The sequence below is a fragment of the Stegostoma tigrinum genome, chromosome 31 (assembly GCF_030684315.1).
Source record: "Stegostoma tigrinum isolate sSteTig4 chromosome 31, sSteTig4.hap1, whole genome shotgun sequence".
NCBI classification, from domain to species: domain Eukaryota; kingdom Metazoa; phylum Chordata; class Chondrichthyes; order Orectolobiformes; family Stegostomatidae; genus Stegostoma; species Stegostoma tigrinum.
This window is the reverse complement of record NC_081384.1, coordinates 24,216,945-24,239,848: the sequence shown is the minus strand read 5'-3', so window position 1 is coordinate 24,239,848 and position 22,904 is coordinate 24,216,945. Positions and strand designations below refer to the sequence as shown.

Genomic DNA, 22,904 nt, shown 5'->3' with positions numbered 1-22,904 from the left:
GATTTGACCAATAACTGACAATGTCTAAAGAGCAAGTGTGTGGAACTAACTGACTAACTCTTTCACAGGCACAATGGGCTGGATGGCCTCTTCTGTGTTGCACCATTCTGATTCTGTAAACAGAAAATAATATTGAAAAATAATTCCTTGTTTTCATTTGGGTCTCAGTCAGTGCCAAGGAAGCAGTGCAGAATCAGCAGTCTAACTTGGATCTACAGCCCTTACTCTTTCTGATTTGGATTCAATTAAGTGCCTCCGTATGAATACAATCCTAATTTGGTCCTTCAACAATTCAGACTGATGATACAAATCTCTGATACTGCCAACTTTTGTCAACACTTCACCATTAAACCCCTGGCCACTTCAGCATTGCTCAATGCCTACCTGTTGTGATAAGTATTGGTCAAAGCACAACATTGCTTTCTGTGAAGTAGTTGTGCCAGTCTTTGCTTAGGGCACAGGTTACTATTAGGTCGCTCACATTGGGTAATTAGATCATTTGACCCTGTTGAAATTAAAAAGGTTAGAAATATTATGGTAACTATTCTCACAAGCAGAGACAACCCGTCAATGTCATTAGGGACTAAACTCAGAGCCACACCAAGCAAGTGACACTGCTGTTAATGCCTGGATAGATGAAATGTTATGGCTGTAACTGAGTTTATTTCAAGTTAAGAAAAAAATGTGGTGGCTATTAATTGTCTGCATACACATTAAATATAAAACCCAACCCTCTCTCTTACTTGCCCCTCACTTTTGATGGTTTGTATTTCCCACAATGGGCTTTGCTTGTAAGTACCTAATTTGCTACACAGGAGACTAGAAATGGGAAAAACAGCACAAAAAAAGTACAGTGATCGTAGTGGTGGGAAAGTCACTCAGCTGAGTGTGATAGAAATGTTGGTATGAAAAGAAAAAAACACATATAAATATGAAGAGGGCTGTTATGGCCCAATGATTGTGTCCTTACTGACACTATGCCATAAGCCCTGGATTCAAGTGCCACCTATTTTAGAGGATCTGAACACATTTATTAGGTAAATATCCAGAAAAATATGAAGCGTTGACACATGATTGTGAACAGGGCAACAAATGCTGACCTCACCAGCAATGCCCACATTCCTGTGAATGATTTTTTTGAAAGCCAGAAGTCCCCATTGTCAATAAATCCCATTAACAAAGGAAGGAGATAACAAAGTGTGGAGCTGGATGAACACAGCAGGCCAAGCAGCATCTCAGGAGCACAAAAGCTGACGTTTCGAGCCTAGACCATTCATCAGAGAGGGGGATGGGGAGAGGGAACTGGAATAAATAGGGAGAGAGGGGGAGGCGGACCAAAGATGGAGAGAAAAGAAGATAGGTAGAGAGGAGAGTATAGGTGAGGAGGTAGGGAGGGGATAGGTCAGTCCAGGGAAGATGGACAGGTCAAGGAGGCGGGATGAGGTGGTAGATAGGAAATGGAGGTGCGGCTTGAGGTGGGAAGAAGAGATGGGTGAGAGGAAGAATAGGTTAGGGAGGTGGAGACAGGCTGGGCTGGTTTTGGGATGCGGTGGGGGGAGGGGACGAGCTGGGCTGGTTTTGTGATGCAGTGGGAGGAGGGTAAGAACTGGGCTGATTTTGGGATGCAGTGGGGGAAGGGGAGATTTTGAAGCTGGTGAAGTCCACCTTGATACCATTGGGCTGCAGGGTTCCCAAGCGGAATATGAGTTGCTGTTCCTGCAACCTTTGGGTGGCATCATTGTGGCACTGCAGGAGGCCCATGATGGACATGTCGTCTAAGGAATGGGAGTGGGAGTTAAAATAGTTTGTCACTGGGAGGTGCAGTTGTTTATTGCGAACCGAGCAGAGGTGTTCTGCAAAGCGGTCCCCAAGCCTCCTCTTGGTTTCCCCAATGTAGAGGAAGCCGTACCAGGTGCGATGGATACAATATACCACATTGGCAGATGTGCAGGTGAACGTCTGCTTGATATGGAAGGTCATCTTGGGGCCTGGGATAGGGGTGAGGGAGGAGGTGTGGGGGCAAGTTTAGCATTTCCTGCGGTTGCAGGGGAAGGTGCCGGGTGTGGTGGGGTTGGAGGGGAGTGTTGAGCGGACAAGGGAGTCACGGAGAGAGTGGTCTCTCCGGAAGGCAGACAAGGGTGGGGATGGAAAAATAACTTTGGTCGAGAACGCCCTTGACCGCGTCTCCTGCATTTCCCGCAACACATCCCTCACACCCCGCCCCCGCCACAACCGCCCAAAGAGGATCCCCCTCTTTCTCACATACCACCCCACCAACCTCCGGATACAACGTATCATCCTCCGTCACTTCCGCCATCTACAATCCGATCCCACAAGAAAGCCTTCCTCAACAAAGGAAGGACTCTTTGTTTTCTGTCTCAGGGCCTGACTTGATGATTGCTTCTTTGGAAATGGTTGAGTAGTCAGCTATTTTCCCCAATCAACCTGTTCAGAGATGTCATGACACACCTCCACAGAAGTTGGGACTTGAACCCAGGCCTTCTGGCTCTGAGGTAGGGGCACTACAAGTCCACCACAAGACCCCTTTAAATGAATGAGCTGTTATTGAAAGAATGACAGGTCATGGCATCTGCTTCTAAGTATTCAAATGAGGACTAAAGCCCATTTCAGCTTGAAAGTTAGTTTTCTGTGTATCATCGGATGCCTGACTGAAAATCTATCATCATTCATTTTTAGCCCTAATCGTATGGACGATTAAAAAGACTGGGAATAGAGTGACAAACCATGAACAGCTGTGATCCCTAATTTGAAAGTACAGAATTATGTTAAGGAATCCAGATCAGTGTCAACATCGAAGGCTAACAAAAACTGAATATTAGTTACAAAACAACTACCACAGATTCAGAATAGCTGACAGCTCAAAAACAGCTTTGAATACAAATGTGAAGGAAGTGTGCAGTGTGATGTGGCCTGTCATACGCTTAAATTCTATCACTTATAGTCTGCAGAAGTGCTGTTAACAACAGTGGTGATTATATGTGATTGTTCCTGATATCAAAATTATTCTCTAGTGAGGGTTCCTCTTCTCAGAACAGTTGATTTTCTCAAATCTGGCAATCAATTTTCCCAACTTTTTCTCCAGTATACAAAGAAAAGAAGATAGAGTTAGTTCTGTGCATTGTAATGGGTTTTCTAGGACTCTCCCAAGGGATAAGCATCTTCAATTGGTGAAATCCCAATCTTAGCATGGTAAAGAGGTGAATGGGGTCATTGCAAGTTGTTTTAATTTCTGTTTTCTCTGATGGTGTCACGGGGAACCTAAGAAGGTTAATCCCCTGGTCTAGTCCCGAATTGACATCTGCAATCCTAGGGTAATTATATATGCTTACTTGCTTCTATGATGTATTGTAAAGAAAACAAGAAAGTAGTTTGCATTTGATAACACCTCTCTTGACTTCTGGCCTTCCCAATTTGCTTTACTTTTTACTTTTGAAGAGTAGTCATAATCTACTTCTTGAGTCCCCTGGCTAAAGTTAGCAGGGTGATGATCTCTATTATGGTTAGGACAAGGAGACAGATCCCAAATTCACCCCAGTTAAAAGGGGATTTAAAACCCACACTGTTGACACCAATCTGATTACACTTCAGTCAACTAGCTCCCCATGGAGCTTGAGTTACTGTTGCAACATACACTTTTACATCCATGTTGTATACTAGAGCAGTGGGTAGTAATAGTAGAGGCTCCAATTTCCTTTCATCACATGGCTGATCAGGCATCTTGGTGGCTGTTGCCAGTTGCAATTGTTTAGAAGGATTTGTAGGTTGTTACTGAACGTGTTTGGCCATGTTATTAGAGTACCTTCTGTAGCTGTGGAGTCTTGAGATGGGACATGAACCTGGAGCTCCTGGTTCAGAAGCAGAGATGCTTCCTATTGTGTCAAAGACCCCTGTAACCATAACTTTAGTGGCAGCCACTTCTATAGTTGGGATTTTAAGAAGCTGGAAGATTTACCTGATTCTCCTGTCCCAATTTTGGGTGTAACACACAATGGGATAAAAGTTATATCAAATTGGTTGATTTGCTCATTCGATTGACTGAATTCCACCTTACAAATGAAGCTCTGTTGACAGTGTACAAAGCAACTCCTGTTCTTGTAAAACACTGAAAAGTGACACATTGATTGTAAGCATTTCGAACATCTAGTGAGAAGTTTCCAGCACAGGTAGGTTGTTACCAGTTGGAAAAACTGATATTTGGCGCGTAGGCAAATGACAGGCTTTGAAAGAGTTTTGAAGTGCTGGGCTTATTTTGTGAGTGAGACAAATTGTCAGGCCATCTTTCTCTCGCTGATATTAGAACTACTTTCGTTGTAGGACTACTGGAGTGTCCTAAATAAATTTTAAATGTCATGCTTTAGCGTAACAGCTTTATAAAAAAAAATGTGATTTTAAATGTCTTGTCAACTTCAAAGAAGGATTTTCAGTCACTTTATTTAAATGTCAATATATATAAACTATTTAAGATTACGGAGAGACATGTTTAGTTGGCATAACGAGTGTAAATACTGTGGATGCTGGAGATCTGAAATAAAAACAGAGGTGCTGGAGAAACTTAACAGGTTTGGCAGCATCTGGGGAGAGAACCATAATTACAACTTCAAAACCAATATGAAGTGAAATTCTGGAACTAACTCTGCTTTCCTGTGGTGCTTAAATATGGGATGAAAACATCAGCAACTCCATTTTTGAAAAAAAATTGCCACATGTGATTTCAATCTGAACAAAAGAACTCGAACAAATCTCTTCCCTCTCTTCTATGATCCATCTGTAAGGCTGGTTTCTGCAACCTGATGACTGGCTATCCTTATCACTATCTACAGAAGTACCTGGGGCAAGTCAGAATTACAAACAAAGGTAATATTTAACAACCGCTACTTCTGCATTACAATATACAATTTCATTCGAAGCTTGGCATTATCTACAAACAATCCTTTCACTGTCTTACCTTTGCTAATTTGATTGCATCCACATAGCTCTGAAACCTCTCAGGATATTTAGTTGCATGCTTTCAGCACTCTCGTGATGAGGTTTACTTTCTACAAACACAGAAAGTGTTGTATATCATCTGTATATTATGATTGAGTTGTATAGCCATGGTACAATTTCCAAATGTGCCTTGGCTGAAACCCATCAATGGCAATTTCCCTGGATCCAATTCCAGATCTTTTTACTCACTTTGAGCTATTCCTACTGGTCACTGTCTGTCTATCTTTAGTTATGGTGATTCTCCAACTATTTCTCCTCTCTCTCTATCTCTGATTTAATGAGTCGAAAAAAAGTGCTTTCTCTTGCGTGTCATAGGCTTTCTAAACAACTACTAACATCTAAATCCAGGGCCACATTTCTAAAATAAGGGGATCCCATTGGAGATAGAGAAGAGAGGTTTTTTTTATGCTTCAGATGATCACTAGTGTTTGCAATTCTCTTCCCCAGAGAAAGAGGTGGGAGCCGAGTCATTGGATAAATTCAAGGCTCAGTAAGACAAATCTTTGATTGACAAAGGATAATGGATGACAGCCAGAAAAGAAGATTTAAGGCCAAGTGGAGTTGAGATCGTATCAGCCATGGTCTGATTGAATGACACTATGGATCTTTGGACCAAATACCCTGCTCTTGTTCCTGTTCATTTTGATCTTATGATTGAAGTCACAAATTCTCTGAGCAAATTCCAATTTGCAGCAGTGGGCCTGAGTTACAGAAGTCCTTTCAATTACCTTCCTATGTTGATGTTATAATTGACATTTGAATGATCCATTCAAGACAATGGAAAGACCTGTGGTTTCCAGGAGCTGTTAATGTTTGAATGCATTCCTCTCAGAGTCCACCAAGTCTCAGATTTAAGGGGTTCAAATTTTGTGATTTAAACAGTTATCTTGTTTAAGTAAAAATTTAATCTGTCACTGTATTCAATCTGTGATATTGGCAATGTAAATGGGTCAGGCCAACAATCCAAATTAGGCATTTTGAGTTAATACTGAAGCAAATGAAATATTCCCTGTAACAGTTATAACTTTATTGCTAACTTTTGAAAAAGGTGTTAGCCCAATCCTTGGGATACTAGTTTACAGAATCTAACCCATCACTGCATCAGGCATTATTTTAACCTCTGAAAATGAATGGATTTGAGGCAGATGGAAAAAGAATGTAACTGTTTCACACGCAGTCCCAAACTGTTCATTTCTATTTTTATTGGAAGCAGAGATGAACTGAGGCAACACAAACACATTCAGGAAGAGGTCAGTCATTGAAATCTTTTAATCTTTGTATGTGTCTTTTTTAACTGTTTTTGACTGGCTGTCCCAAGCTTTGTGAAAGCCAGCAACTGAGGGGTGATAAGTCTTCAAAAAGTGCATGCATTTCACAGCTCTGTTTGCAGGCCAAGGGGAACAGCATTCTTTCTTCCAGATGCAACAAGAAAACCGCCTCATAGACCTCACTGATAGTGACAATCCTCCTCCAGGAAATTCTGCTGAACACAAAGATTTCCCTGAGCTCCTGTGATCTCCTGTTCCACTCCCATTCCTCACCTACTGGAATTTCTCCAAGCTCCCTCAGTTCCGTGGCCAAGGCCACGGATTGGATATGAATATGGACTCCGGATCGAAATCAGGAAGATGTAGAGATTTGCACTTATTGAGCCTCCTGTGATCATTCAAGAGGCGATACAGAGGGTGACATTGATCATGTTCTTGGGATGGGAATTGTAGGACAGTGTTTAGGAGAGGCAATGGATCTCTTGGTAGACCCCAACTGCTGGTTCATCACTGCAGCCTTTGGCTGTCCTGCGGGGGGAGTATCCTTTCACAATTATGGCCAGACAGTTATAGGGGTGTTAAATTGTTAAAGAAATCTGATTCTTCCAGATTGAGGTGGCCTTTCACTCTCTATCTCTGTTACAAATATCCAGCTGATGAGTCAGTGCTGAAGGGAGTGCTATTGGCCCTGCAGGCTGCTAAACCTTACTGAACCCACCAAAGGATGGTAACCCTCGTTCCCAGCCATTGTTGGTCTTGTCCATTTAAAACTCCCTGTGGACAAGTGTGGAAAGTGCCATGAAGGGTCAGAACTCAAAACTGAGCTGGTTATCAGCTTCTGGGTGAAAATTTTGCTGCTTGTATCATGATCTTGCTCTCAGATGGGCAGAAAATTCAGAGAAAAAAGTTCTGATGTTAATTTCAGCTTACATATCAGGGCTGCAATATGCATGATATAATTTCTATCAACTTCATTTGGGCCCCTGTTTGCAAGTCAAATACATAAGCATGATTGATTTTGATTTCTGAATATTTATAATTGACCGATGCGTCAGAGGAACTCACAAAATGAGCGTCAGAATCCAGCAGTGCTAGAGTTGAATAAACAAATACTTAGTTAATACAACTCTCTTGTTCAAGTACTCTTGGAGAAAGGATTGTTGCGTTTCTCCTCATGTCTGTTAAGAACCCTCGCAATGTTGAGCACGCCAAATCTTCTTCAAAGGCATCAACAGCATTGTGCATTTAAAACAGTAACACCGAGAAGAAAATGACAAACAACACACTGAATTGTAGTTGGTTAAATTGCAGTTGGGATCAGAATGGGGATTATTTGCGGTAAGCACGGTGTGGAATTTCAGAAAAAAGATATCCTAATGGCCATTTTTGTGTTTTGACAGGTCATGAAGGATAAGTTAATTGACCTGACTAGCTTCAAGAAAGGAGAGGAAGAAGGAAGTCACGATGATAATGTGGTAACACTTTCTGTTAACCTAGATGAGCAGCTGAAACAGGACTCAAGCTCTTCCCAGCTGAACTAATTGTGCCACGTCTGCCAACCATCTTTATAAGAAAACTGTGTTGTTGTTATACACATAACAGATTTCGTTGAATGCATAATTAATGCTTTATTGCAAGATAAAGACTTGTAAGATATCCCTTGTGAAGTACAATATACTGTGAAGCTTTCCAGGCAAGAAGAGGCGTCCTTTCAGATTTGGAAAGTGCAGAAAGAATTTCCTTCTTGTCTGGAGGGCATTGTGCCTGGTCTGCAATCTCGACATTTAATCAGGGCATGAGCCAATCATTGCCTCATGTGCTCCAAAAATTGAAGTTACTAATTAAGTAATCTGTATGGGTATTTTTTCAACAAAAAGAAACTGAATTGACGTGTTTGTGATGGAAGTGTTTTGCTAAGAACATCACTTCTTCATTTCTTTTCTTTCCATGTGGCATTGTGTCATGTTGTTTTGCTTCATTTATGGTGCTCTCACTGTAGCAAATCCTAGGCTAAGTAAGATGGTAGCTAGCAGCAACAGAATGTAGACCAACATTGTTCAAGGAGTATGACACCCTGTCCAGCATCCAACATATGTGGATTTCATTTTCTTATTCACATTGTCATTTTTAAGTTTTTGAGGTGCAATCTACCAGCATTAAGCATAGAAACTGAGAATCCACTGCATTATGACTTATACTTCTTTGCAATCAGCCCATTCCCTGATATTTATGATGTACTGTTTTGGTTTTGTGAAATATTGATTTTCACAAAGTTCACTAAAATAGTGAAGTAACTTTTTCTCCAGCACTGCCTCCCCCATACCCACCCTGTGCTGAATGAATTTGTGAAACAGAGATGAACTTGTAAAGTGGATAAAAGTGTTCCCAATCAACAACATCACTTTGGCTTCAAGTGTAGTGAAAGCTAATGACAAGAGAGTGCTTTCTATCTAAGCACCAAGCCATTTTCCTATCATCACAAATTCAGATGATGGTGTGAAAGGTTTTATCAATTTTTGGCCCACCATGTGGTGAAATGTACTATAAGAAGAACATGCAATACCTTTAATAAGATCTGAGGGCATATTTTTCTCAAAAAGACACTTCAACAACGCATGTTATGGCAATGATGTAAAGTGCTGTGGGCTCCTCATACACTATGGAACCAGTAATATTGTGATGGCAGCCAAGCCCGAAGCCTTGTACTGAGTTTATTGTATTATATTTTCAGTTATCCAAAATGAAGTTGTTTAGGTCAGAGACTAAAAAAAAAAGTGTGCTGGTTATAGTTAGATCAATATTTCTGGTCAATATGAACTTCTAACTGTTAATTCATTCACCCGTACAAACCAATATCTCCTACAGAAAACCACAAAGCTGATATTAGCTGACACTGAGGTTTGCTCATCTGATTTAATTCATTGTGTACTTAAAAGAAATGTAGATGTGTGTCTTAAATAAAGAGTACATGAAATGGATGCAGTCTAACAAAGATTTCAGCCCTTCAAGTTGTGTGTCCTTTGCAGCATTCTAAAAGCAGAACTTCTTTATGTTTACTGAAATATTTCCAAACCTGAATCATAGGACAATAATGTGAAGCAAAGGGCATTCTTTTATTCACATTATTGCTGAAATCACTGTGTGTGATATTAATTTCTGAACACTTGACACAGCTGTATTGTATTACTGTTCACTATTTTAACTGAAGCGTTCATCTGTTTATTGTGGGTGTTCATATGATAATAACACCTGCATCAATCTCCTCTCATAGTTAATCTTTTACTGAGCTTGCAGCATTTTGGAACCATTTTACACTGGTGTACAAAGATTACTAATGTCTTATAATGATGCTTCATAGATAGGTCCATGGAATTGTGAATGTCAGTGAGCCAATTGAAGGTTTTAAACGTAGTTCAGTACGAGGTAGAGCATGTTTTTGACTCCAAGAACTTGGAGCTTTACAGAGTCCCACTTTGAAACATGCAATGTTCAATAGAACAGTCCTAAATTTGACTTCAAAGTATATAATAAATAATTGCTGTAGCCACTATAACATATGTAAGAATCTCTGATCAAGGTAAAAAGGCTTTTAAATGCAATTACAACCTATTTCTCTGGTAAATCTGCACATTTCCATACCATCTTTGAGATATGTGAAACTTTGCTGATATGATTAATCCTGGTACAACTCAACCCACGATAACCAAGTGTGGAGCTGGATGAACACAGCAGGCCAAGCAGCATCTCAGGAGCACAAAAGCTGACTTTTCAGGCCTAGATCCTGAAGGACCTTGGATTCTCCAGCATCTGCAGTTCCCATTATCTCTGATTACAACTCAACCCGCATCATGATTATTGAAGGTAGCAAGAACTGCAGATACTGGAGTGAGAGTCAGTACAGGGTGGAGCTGAAGGAACACAGCAGGCTAGGCAGCATCAGAGGAGTAGGAAAGTCAACATTTTGGGTTTACATCCTTTATCAGGACTCTGCTGTATTCCTCCAGCTCCACTCATGATTATTGAAAACAGAAAACATGTTGACGCTTAACTTAACTGGGGAAGATTTCTAAACAGGAGGACGACCTCCAAATGATATTTTTCTTTTATCATCCATTCATTGGAGTTAGGCATCATTTGCCGGACCAGCATTCATTGCCCATTCCTAACCATCTGTGAGAAGATGGTGGTGAGCTGCCGTCTTGAACCACTGCAGCCTATTTGATGTAGATATACCCACATTGCAACCAGAGCGAGAACATTCAAGTATTTTGACCCAGTGACACTGAAGGAACAATAATTTATTTCCAAGTCAGGACAGTGAGTAACTTGGATGGGGAACTTGCAGCTGGTTGTGCTCCCATTGTATCGATGTAAATCTGGACCCCCGCCGGGGTCTCTCTCAATTCCGCGATCGGTCAATGAACACTCGCAGTCTGTCTGGCTCCTCGAAACTCTGCTCTTTATTTCTTCAATCAGCCGGGTACAGATCATCCAGAATCACAGAAGTTGACCACTTCCGTATTTCTTGGAGGAGCTGCACATCATAGGTTAATACAAAGACATTTTATACTTTTCTTAAAGCAGGGTACATGGCGTGATCGCATAGTGTTTTCAATCAATTTCCAGTCAATACATGATGTTGCCTCATTGACAGTTACTTAATCCAATAGTATTAACTGGTACACAACTTTTGTCACAATGCTTAGTCTACTGAATTCTCTCAGCATATAGCGCCATAACATTTGCTACTGAAGGTCAGCTAGAATGGTTAGTACTGCATTACCTTATCATTGCAACATTATTTATGCTGCAGCCCTAGCAGAATGCGAAGTTCCAGTCTAAAAGAGCAGATCTAGCAGAATTCACAGTTCCCCGGCTGGAAGCCATTTTGTTCCCAATTCGCACAGCAGCCGTCCTATGCCTGCACCCAAATTACAGATTCACATCTATAACCTTTGTCCTTCTAGATGGTAATAGTCATGCACTTGGAAGTCGCGGTCCAAGGATACTTGGTGAATTTCTGCAGCACATCTTATAGATGGTATACACTGCAACTACTGAACTTTGGTGGTGGAGACAGTGAATGTTTGTGAAAGGGATCTCATTTTAAGTGGCTGCTTTGCCCTGAATAGTGTGTTAAGCTTCTTGAGAATTATGGACTCACACTCATTTAGGCAAGTGGGAGTTAGTCTGTCACGATCCTGACTTCAGCATTGTAGTGGTATACAGGTTTCGGGAAGTCAGAAAATGAGTTACTCACAAAATTCCCGGTCTCTGATCTGTTCTAGTATTCAATGTATTTTTGCAGTTAGTCTATTCAGCTTCTGGTCAAAGATAATCCCTAAGATGTTGCTAGTGGGTATTCAGTGATGGTAATTCCATTGAATTGCAAGGGACAATGTTTGGAATCTCAGCTGTTGTAGATGGTCATACACTGAGGCTTAAGGTGATGTTAATGTTACTTACAACTTGTGAGCTGAAATCCAGATATAGTCCAGGTCTTGATGTATTTGGGCATGGACTGCTTCTGCATCTGAGGAATTGCAAATGGGACTGAACACTGTGCAGTCATTAGTGAACATCACTACTTCTGACTTAACAATGGGAGGAACATCATTGATGAAGCAATTGAAGAAGACTGGGACTAGGAGACTAACTTGAGGAACTCATGCAGTGAGGACTCAGAGCTGAGAACTGACCTTCAACAACTGCAACCATCTTCCTTTATACTAGGAATGACTACAATCTGTGGAAAATTTCCCCTGATTCGCAGTGCCTCTAGTTTTGCTAGCTCTCTTTGATGCCACACCGGTCAAATTTGGCCTTGCTGTCAAGGGCAGTCATATTCAAATCACCACTGGAATTCAGCTGTTTTGTCATATTTGATCCAAGGCTATAATCAGTTCTTAAGCTGAATAGCTTGGCAGAACACAAACTGTGCATCAGCGGGCAGGTTATAACTGAACAAGTGTTGCTTGATTGCAATGTTGACAAGAGCTTCAATCAATTTGCTGATGAAATGGTAATTGTTCAGGTAGGATTTGTCCTGCATTTTGTGTACAGGACATACCTGATCAACTTTCCTCATTGTCAGGTAGATCCCAGTGTTGCAACTGTACTGCACCAGCTTGGCTAGAGGTATAAAGTTCTGGAGCATAAGTCTTCAATAATATTGCAGGAATATTGTTAGGTTCTATAGTTTTTGTAGTAACTAGTGAATCAAATTGGCTGAAGAGTGGCATCTATAATACTGGGAACTTCTGGAAAAGGCTGAAATGTATCATCCACTAAGCTCTTCTGAAAATTGTTGTGTATATTTCACCCTTATCTGTTGCACTGATGTGCTAGGCATCCCCATCATTGAGGATGGGAATATTTCAGGAGCTACTCCAGTGAGTTGTTTAATTGTCCACCACCATTCATGACTGGATGTGGCAGGACTCCAGAGCTTAATTCTGATCTGTTGTTTGTGGAATTGCTTAACCCAGTCTATCATTTCCTGTTTATGCTGTTTTGCATGCAGACCATTCAGTCATGTAGCTTCACCAGATTTTTGGGTGTGCCTGGTGATTTTACTGCACCCTTCATTGAACCAGAGCCGATCCCCTGACATGATGGTGATGGTAGAGGGGAGTGAGCATTGAGGTTACAAACTGAGTTTAAGTATAATTCTGCTATTACTGATGGCCCACAATACTTCATGAATGTCTAATGTTGTGCTCAAAATCTATTCCATTTAACACAGTATAATGCCAGACAAAACAATGGGCAGCATCCTGAATGTGAAATTGGCACTTTGATTCCACAGGAACTGTGCAATGGTCACATCTACAGATGTTGTCATGGACATTACATCTGCAGCAAGCTGATTATTGACAATAAGGTCAAGTATGTTTCCCAGAGCAGAAATATTTCGAGCTGTGGCTTGACTAGTATATGATTCAGTTCTTCCAGTTTGGCACTAGCTCCCAGATGTTGGTATGGAGGATTTAGCAGGGTCACTAGGCCTGAGCCTGTTGTCATTTCTGATGTCTCGTTCGATGCCTGGTCATCAGTCTGGTTTCATTCCTTGTTTAAGAATTTTAGTGGTTGATACAACTGATTGGCTTGTTGAGCCATTTCAGAGGGCAGTTAAGAGTCAACTGTTTTGTTGTGGGTCTGGAGTCACAATTATGCCTGGCCAGATAAGGGTGGAAGATTTGCTTTATTAATTGAAGGATTAATAGAATGCATATTAGTGAACCACGTGGGCTTTTACAATAATGAACAATGTTAGAGATGGTGATCATCAACAGGATTTTAATTCCAGATTTTATTGAATTCGAATTTCACCATCTACCATAGTGGGATTCAATCCCTGGTCCCAGGGATGGAACCTGGGTCTTTGCAATACCAGTCCAGTGTCAATACCAACAGGTCACCAAGTCACATACAGCATACAGCTGTACCTATGACCAGGAACCTAATATAATTGTCAAGTTTGACTCACTGCCAGACAGGGAATGCTAAAGAAGAGGCCACAATCCAGCACCAGGGATCTTCTACACTGCTTTTACTTGAAAGAGGCGTTAGGTTCAGCCTGGCCTAGAACTGATTGCAAGGAGTCAGAAAGCAACTGAGAGCAGAGATATTGGGCTCAGAGAGAGGTGTGGTGGGGGTGCAGCCAAATCTGAGAAAGATCCAAAGAAATTATAGAAAGACCAGGAGCAGAGATGAAAGGACTGGGGGAATCAGTTCAGAAGGGATATCGGGTTATCTCAGAAGAAGATAAGAGAGGCAGAGAAGAGCCAGTTGTGATGGTGGAATAGGTGATCAGAGAGTATTGGTTGAGGAGGTGGGAGAAAGCAGTCATTGCCAGAGCCACCGACCACATAGAGAATATGTAGGTGAAGTGAGGCTTTCAGGTCAGCCAGCTGGCCTGGGAAAATCACTCTTTCTCCTTCTAGCCCCCAATGGGGCAGGATGGTGGCTCAGTGTTTAGCACTGCTGCCTCACAGCGCCAGGGACCTGGGATCGATTCCACACTCGGGGTGACTGTCTGTGTGGAGTTTACATGTTCTCGTCATGTTAATGTGGGTTTCCTCCAGATGCTCTGGTTTCCTCCCACAATCCAAAGATGTGCAGGTTAGGTGGATTGGCCATGCCAAATTGCCCGTAGTGTGCAGGGATATGTAGTTCAGAGGGATGGCCTGGGTGGGATGCTCTGAATGTCAGAGTGGACCAGTTGGGCCAAAGGGACTGTTTCTACAGTGTGGGGATTCTACGAATAGAGTAAAGGCAGTTCTTGCTTCCTTTTACCAGTAGGATTTGTTGAGGCCAGGGAACAGGCCAGCTTGTGGTTAGAAATCAAAACCTTTGAGTATTGAAGGTTTTCAGGCTCTACAAAATGTTTCAGCACCTGTTCGCCTGCTGGGAATGGACTGGTCACCACACGTTCTCCCATCTCTGTGAGAAGTGCAAGCAGCTTGGTTTTAGCTGGGTTGGGTTTGTGTTTCAGTATATTTCAATATCTCAAACTCAGCCATTTTGTAGAAGGTGGGGTTAAAATAATTCTGTAATAATTCTAATACAATAAACCTACATAATTCTTAGTTTAATCAGACAAAAATATGGAGCAAAAGCTTTGCCAAACTACGTTATAAAATAACAAAATCAACCTGATTGTCTTGAAACACAAATGGTGTCTCAGTTAGATAATGTTTGGAAGCCCCTTTTGGAGTGTATTACTTTGTAATATGGGAGTATTGACTGAAGACAATCAAGATTCTTGGATTGAATTTGTAGCATTAGCATTCCTAGTATAAATCTTCACAATTTCTGAGCATTAAAAAGATGTGGCATCTTTAATGAAGAAAAGTACCCAAGGAGCTTCAGGGAAGTTTAATCCACCATTGATACATGCCAATTCTGCGATGAACATATGAGGATGGCTATATTTCAGACACAGACATGGGTTTTAAACGTGATTATACAGGAGAAAAGTAGGACGTAGAGAGTCAGAGATTTAATGTTAGCAATTGCAAAGACGAGAGCCTAGCCAGCCAAAAGCCTGATCTTAATAATAGAGCAAAAGGAGGGGATGATGTAAATGAGTCAGAGTACAGAGTTCTAAGATGGTATATGTAAGGCTGGAGGAAGGATCAAAAGACAGAAAATTATGAAGCCATTGAGGGTGAGAATTCGAGTGTTGAGATGCCAGTAGACCAAGAACAATTGTAATTATGTGAGTTCACTGGCATTAGGTGAGTATCACTTGTAAGCAGCAGAGTTTCAAATGAGCTGCAGATTATGGAGAAGAATCCACCCAGGAGATTACAGGAGTAGTCGAGTTTGAAGGTGTGACGACGGCGTCAGCAATGGATGGGCTGAGGCAGGAGTGGAGCAGGATGGTGTTAGAGACTGACAGTGAACAGACGTTTCAATATGCTGATACTCCAGACAACCTAGAACTTTAATGAAATCTAAATGGAAAATTCTAGTTATTTGTCAGAAATTCATGTTTTGTTACTGGTGTGTATCAGACAACAATCTATGCTAAACAATTATTAATAAATAAATAGTGTGCAATGTTTATTTGGACAGATATTCATCTAAATCACAAAATTAGTCAAGCAAACTTGTGTGTCCAATTAAGTGCCTTCATAGTCACCAGAAATGACAGTCAAAAGTTCAACCCCTTTTACTGAGACTGAAAGCAAATATAAAGGAAAATAAAACCACACTTAAAATCAAACTTTCAGCTTGAAGCAAATTATTTTTACCTTGTGAATGACATACTAGAAATTAGTAATAAAATGAATTTTCCTTATTTTTACCCCCACCACACCAACAGAGAGTTCAATAATATTTGTTTTATTCTGGTATATATTCTACTATTGTTCCTATACATTTTTGATGCTCTTCCACCGATGCAATGAATACCTTTTGGCTCATAGGTTGCAGTATGATACCTATTGTCTTCTGTTCTCAAGTTATTGATGATCTTACTTTGGTCCATTTTCTTGTTTCTCCTCATGCTGTTTTAGTTGTTTCCTTACAGCTTTTACTATTGTTCATCTTCAACTTCCCGTCTGCTCCTTCTGTTTTCCATATTTATTTTTCGGTTTCTTCCTTTTAGTTGCCTGTTTCAACATAATGAAGATATAACAATCAAGATACCAATAGAGTCTCTAATAAAAACACATATTTCTGTTGAGTCTTAGCAACCATTCTATGGCACATTGACACTTTACACCACACTGGGCCATGACAAGGTGAGAAATATGCCTCAAAATGATCAAACAGCAGTGTTGTTTTGTCTGCTGACACCAGGCACCAGGCGCTGTGATTAAGGGAATGGGGGAACCTGCTTCCAGTATCTCATTAGTGGACAATGTTGTTGCTCAGTGCATGGGTTCAGGGAGTCTGTCACCTTTTGTCATTGCCTCTGTCTAGCAAGGAGGCAATCAAGTTGTATGGTTCTTCTATGGCAAGTCAATAACATGGTGAATGCGAGAGTCACAGCATGCAGAGTCGGACCTCTGTTGGAGCTGATTCCAAGGGAGAGAGTTTCAGGTCACCACTGCATTGTGGTGGTGGGGGCAGGGGGGCAGTGCCGGCGGTTGTAACTGCTGCCACCCATAGCCGAACTTCCTCTCCATGGTCAGGCCGGAGGGTTACCTGTGAAAGATGGAGGTCATGCTTTTTTTATTGCAACAATATACTTTATTCACAGAAAACCTTTACATACATACACAGTACTAAAGCAGTTCTGTACAGTCTTTGCATATCAAGAGAAACAAACCTTGGATCTGATATTCCTTGCATTTGAAAGCCCAAAGGCATTTCTTACCTATGCAGGACGCTGTTTGCATCCATTTTAAGTTACCAAAGGGTGTGACAACTAAACGGATCCCTACTGCACTTTGGCAGAAAGATCCTAGACAATGATCTCTCCTCACTGCCCTTAGCAGCAGCTGCCGCAAGCTTTGGTGTGTCCCTCAGCACATAGTCCTGGATCTTGGGGTATGCCAATCTGCAACACTTAGTCAAGGGCAACTCTTCACACTGGAAGACCAACATATTTCAGAAAGATGGGGGCGTGTTGTGAGAGGTGGCTGGATGACTGGGAAATGAGAAAGCCTCACTGATCACTTAATGACTCCACTCCCACCACAGTATAGTAAATGCAAGTCAGTATGACATTTATGATTAATCAATTCAGCTGAAAAAAAAGACTCGTGCCAAGGAATTGGTTGTCTCCTTGAAGTGTGCCTTTATACCAAAAAGGACAGGAACCACTCATTCAGCACATAACTCAAATGTTTGGATTAAGCATCTATGTAATGACTGTCATTTAGCCAGTAAATCAGCTTCCTTTTTAAATTGCCTTGAAGTGCATTATACTAAAACAGCTTTCTAATCCGCAAAATGATTGCACTGCTGCATATTTCATTTATGTTACTGCTAAGCCTTTGAAATGTTATGGAAAATTAGTTTTACAATTAACAGGAGATTTTACATGTACTGTTGGTTTCCAAACAATCAAACACTAAATTAATCTTTCCTAATAGCTTTTCCTACCTGAGGTAAGTTAAAAAGAAGACAAAAAATTCAAATGAAAGAATCTCTCTGCTGGAGAGAAACAAAATTTGCCTAACACAGGATAGAATATTTCTGTTCATGATACCAAAGATGATATTGAAATGACAGCAACTAATGGAGTGGTTATTACCTGAACTTTGTTACGTTGAGGGTGACAACTATGGCCAGAACTTGAAGAAATATTATAAATGTGTCCATGAAAGTCTCCAGAAGTCAATATTTTTGCAAAGTTACAATAATCAGTACTTTTACAAACTTTCAAGAAGCAACCAGTTTACAACTTGGCTGCAAATATCAACTGGAGGGAATGATCACAAACAAATTTTCCCTGGCATAAATAATATCTGTAGGGTGAAAATGGTTCCTGTTACCCCTTTAGTGGAAACATAAATGGGGGATGATAAGGGTCAATTCTGGAAACAAACCCTGTGCTCCAAAGTTATCTCACAATTTCCTGAACTGAAATTAAGTTTGTTTCTTTTCAGACATCACTGGCAGCCACTGAGAACACATTCATGTATAAATAAGGCGACAATGCCTGTTTTAGGCATCCTGGCAGATATTTCAGGAGGCAGGAATCAGGTTTCCCATGACCACAACATAGGTATGCTTTCCTGGTTGCCAATCTGTTACCGCTCCACCCTGCTGCCCCATCCGTTGAGAGTTACTTGCTAAAAAAAGTAAATAATCTGAAGTTTATCCTCTTTAAACGTGTCGAGCTGTCTGCTCGATTGTGGCAAATGTCAACTGCTCAGCCAAATTAAAGCTTCTGAAACCCAAGATCTAATTTCAAGTTGGCTTTAGGCTTGCAAATCAGGATATGTAGCTTATTCTGAGCAGTTGAAAAAAGTTCTACCCTTCTGTCAAACAAAACAATATAGAAAACTCCTATTTCTTGAACAATTTTAAACAGGAATTTCATATTTATTAGGTCATCTTTAAATTTTGAAATTGTTGTTTTCTATATGAAAGGCAAGTGAAGAGATAATTGATTCCTGATTAAAGGGAACCTAAATTAAAGCTTCCAAGAATCTGTGCTATTTTTCTGAAACTCATTTTCATTTCAACTGCAATATTTTTCTTTCATTAGAGGCAGAATCCAGCTCGATTCACAAACACGTTACACTTAGATGGAAAACCTTGTAAAGAATCCATCAAGAAATCCGATTATAGACAAAATTTGCAATTCAAATCTTCAATCGACTTTCAGACACAGAAACCTGCACTTGGTCCTGGTAGATATCCCTCCTGATTGCCAGAATTGACATATAAAAAAACCATTTGATCTGGGGTAGAGTAAAAAACCACTTGAGATATAATGTAGTTCAAATGGGAATGCTCGTTACCATTTGTAAGACACAATATTGAAATTGCTTAACAGTTTGATGTTTGTTTTGATGACAACATGGGTCCATTGTCACTAATACTTTAACAAAGACAATCAGATGATAAAATCTCTGCCGACAAGATCCCCGCTAGAGTGGAGCTAACCTGCAGAACCAGCAGGAAATTATTCAACCTCCTCCGCCTTCTAGCCAAAGTCAAAATCACCCCAACCTGTGTCATGGAGCTGCAGTATACAGATGATGCCTGCCTATGTACAATCTCAGAGGATGTGTTCCAGATCATCGTCAGCACCTTTACAGAGGCATATAGGAGCATGGCCCTCACCCTGAGCATCCACAAGTCAAAGGTTCTCCACCAACCTGGCCTGGCTCTGAAAAGCAAAGCCCTGATCATCAAAGTCCACAGAGAGACCTTAGACGAGGTTGATCACTGGCAATACCTTGGGAGTCTCCTGTTGGCCAAAGTAACTATTGATGAAGAGATCCAGCATCGCCTCCAGCGTGCTAGCTCAGCCTTTGACCGTCTGAGAAAAAGGATATTCGAGGTCAACAGCATCAGATCCAACTCCAAGATCATGATTTACAGAGCTGTGATAGTTTTCACTCTCTTATCCAGCTCTGAGACATGAACTGTCCACAGTAGACACATCAAGGCACTGGAGCAGTACCACGAACACTGCCTGCCCAATGTCCTGCAAATCCACGGGGAAGAAAGGCACACAAACACCAGTGTCCTTGACCAGGCCAACATGCCCAGCATTGAGGCACTGACCACCCTTGATTGTCTATGATGGGCTGGGCATGTTATCTGCATGACCGATAGAAGAATCCCCAAGCATATGCTCTACTCCCAGCTTCGAAATGGCAGGCAAACCCCAAGTGGTCAGAAAAAGCACTCCAGGGATCCCCTCAAGGCGTCACTGGTAAAGTGCGGCAATCCCATGGACACCTGGGAATGACTGGCTCAAGGCTGCTTAAAGTGGAGGAGGAACATACGGAAAGGCATTGAGAACCTGGAGCAAAAACCGGGTAAAAACAGCATAAGGAGTGCGCTACCACACCAACACACCACCCATGCCACTCCCCTTCCCATGACTACGGTAGCCATATTGGTCTGTATGGCCACCTACAGACTCATCCTGAGGATGGATGAGTCATCGTCATTTGTAAGGTACAATGCTACTGAAAATCACAGATAGCAAAATGTGCAGAAAAACTGCTTTATGGACGCTTGAGAAAAGTATTCATGTATGACATTGCATTAAAGATGCCTATTAATATGCAGTGAAGTCAGGCTTTGATGGTACGGGTTAAATTTTGAGATGACAATAGTTCCAACCCTAAACCACTTTGATTGAATTTCATAACTGATATACCTACATTTCCTTTATAAGAACAATCCAGGTGGATTCCTCCAGTACAAAAGTTTTATAACTTTTGGCTTCTGCTTAGAGATGCTGTTTCTTTCTCATACGAGTTTTTTAGGACCTTCAAAGGCAAATTTGTTAATTAAATATTGGTTAAGAAAATGTTCATGACCACTACTGAAGTGGTGATGTATAGACCACTAGATACTTTTTAGTTCCTTTTCCATCAGTGCTCCATACTTTGATACATAGATGGATAAATTATTTTTATTTGATCTGTAAATTATTGTTAAACAAGTTATTCTTTTCTAATTGCTTTTCAGTTGCAATTTGGCTGAAGTTCTCCATCAAATGGACTTGGGAAGCAATTGTTTTGAGAGCTGCTAATTACTCATAGGAACCACAGATGGCACAGAAGTCTTCTTGAACATTAAGAGATGGCTTGTATTTTATGTCAGTGTTTGTTTTTGTGATTTAATTGCTGTCTAGTATGGCATTTCATCAACTAACTGTTCAACAACTCTTGAAATTAACCATCAAATTAGTGGACGTGTCAAACCAATGTATCTCTCTTTTCAATCTTTTCAATGTATCCTCCAACCATAAAACTGTCTGATTAACAGTGTGGACAATATGATAGTGTTTCTATGTCTATGGTTATATTTTCCAGTCAGTGATGCAACGAATTAATGTTCTGACCAGTCGCACTGATTATAAGTCTTCTGACCAACAGCCTTCCACAGGTCCACTGACCAGTAGGAATCATTGAATCTGGTTGTTAATTGAAGCATTGCTAATTATTTATCTCAAAAATAAAACATTGGCATTGATATTTTGGTATCACTAGAATGTTGCTGATGAATACATTTGTTTAAATGCTTTATCAAGAGGCTATTTAAACGATCTATATAAGTTGCTTTGATAGTGCTAATCTGATTATCTCCATGCATTCTTTCTCTAATAAATCTATATTTCCTAAAAGTTCATCAAATTTAATTGATGTTTTTAACACACTGATTTTTTTCCCTTTAAAAAATGGGAATGCAGAGACGTAATAACATGAGAGAATTGCAAAGACAAATCTGAGTTCCACTGTCAACAAATGCTTAGCATTGAATTCATTAGTAATCACTTGACTACTTTTACATTACCTGATGGAATATAGTTTCACTTGCACACCAGGTAGATTAGTAAACCAAGTAACCAGCAACCATGTAAATGGTCTTAGTTTGGCCAATTCTACCATTGCATTACCAAGGATGAAATTCTAGATGAACAAGCTCAAGGTTAGATTAATTTTAAAAAGTGGAGAAAGTTAGAAATTGATAGCTATTTTCTGGTTATAATCCATAAATGTCTGTGGTTTCAATATTCAGCAATGCTTCTTATGCATTGCTTTTGAGGTGCATTTACTCTTATCTTTTACAGTGCTTGGTGTATATAGTTCATCTGTTTTCATATACCACACATTGTATTGTTAAATAACTTTGCACTAAACAAAGTTTTACAATCCACAAATAAAAATATGTTCTATTTGCAATGAAATCTACGTGGCATTTGTTATTATTTCCTCAAGACATTTGAACCCTGCTGCCTTTCTGAATTCCCAAATCTCTTCCATCTTCTATTGTGTGGGAAGATATTTGCTGGTTTTTACCCACTTCACTGAAATTTGTTTGGACAGGTACAACTGTAACAAGCCCCAGTGTCATTATGGCAATTCCTAAAACCAACATCCCTTTGTCACCTTAACTGAACTCATCCTTCCAACAGTCTCAAATGTAGTTATTGCAGAGAAAATGTTCCATTCAAAAACTAAACTAAAACTAGTAAAGAGATCCAAACTAATCGAGAATTTTCATTGGATAACTTCTTAGGAATGCACAACAGGGAGTGTTTATAGTGATGCTAAACAAGCATAGTTTGGCATGGATTCACATCGAGAATTGATACCAGTAATGGAGTCATTAACTCACCAGTGTCATACCAAATGTGAACTTTTATTTGCAGAAGGGAAAAGGGAACAGAAATAATGTCAATGGACTCTTAACTGCACCCTGCAATACCAACCCGATTTCAGCATCATGGTCAAACCTGCTACAGTCCATGATAGTCTGCTGCACCCAGCTGTCATCCATTGGAAGCTGGTGTCAGCGAGGTTCTGTCTGGCTTGTAGCACCCAACACAGCTGACCTCGGAATTCAATCAGCTTCCACCTTCCAATGTCCACATCCTCCTCCTTTGGGAGACTGCACACGTTTCCCCAGTCCCTCAGCACCTAGCACATTACCTCAGTGCCTACTCCAATTGTGCAGGATACAGCACACCTGGCT

General features: G+C 40.6%; 1 protein-coding gene across 9 annotated transcripts in view; it reads left to right on the top strand.

Annotated features, from left to right (window-relative positions):
• The window catches only part of LOC125466230 (acid-sensing ion channel 2-like), a 1,220,788-nt gene extending 1,198,737 nt beyond the window's left edge, over positions 1-22,051 (top strand). For 2 of the 9 annotated variants that reach the window (XR_007250410.2, XM_048560489.2), the window contains 2 exons: positions 7,676-7,750; positions 20,895-22,051. Coding sequence is in view for 5 of the 9 variants with exons in the window: in XM_048560489.2 (XP_048416446.1) it covers positions 7,676-7,750; positions 20,895-20,909 (90 nt within the window). In the remaining 4 variants the exon portion in view is untranslated. The other 7 variants (XM_048560490.2, XM_048560488.2, XR_009442831.1 and 4 more) reach the window with 6 other exon arrangements.
• Positions 22,052-22,904: the final 853 nt, after the last annotated feature.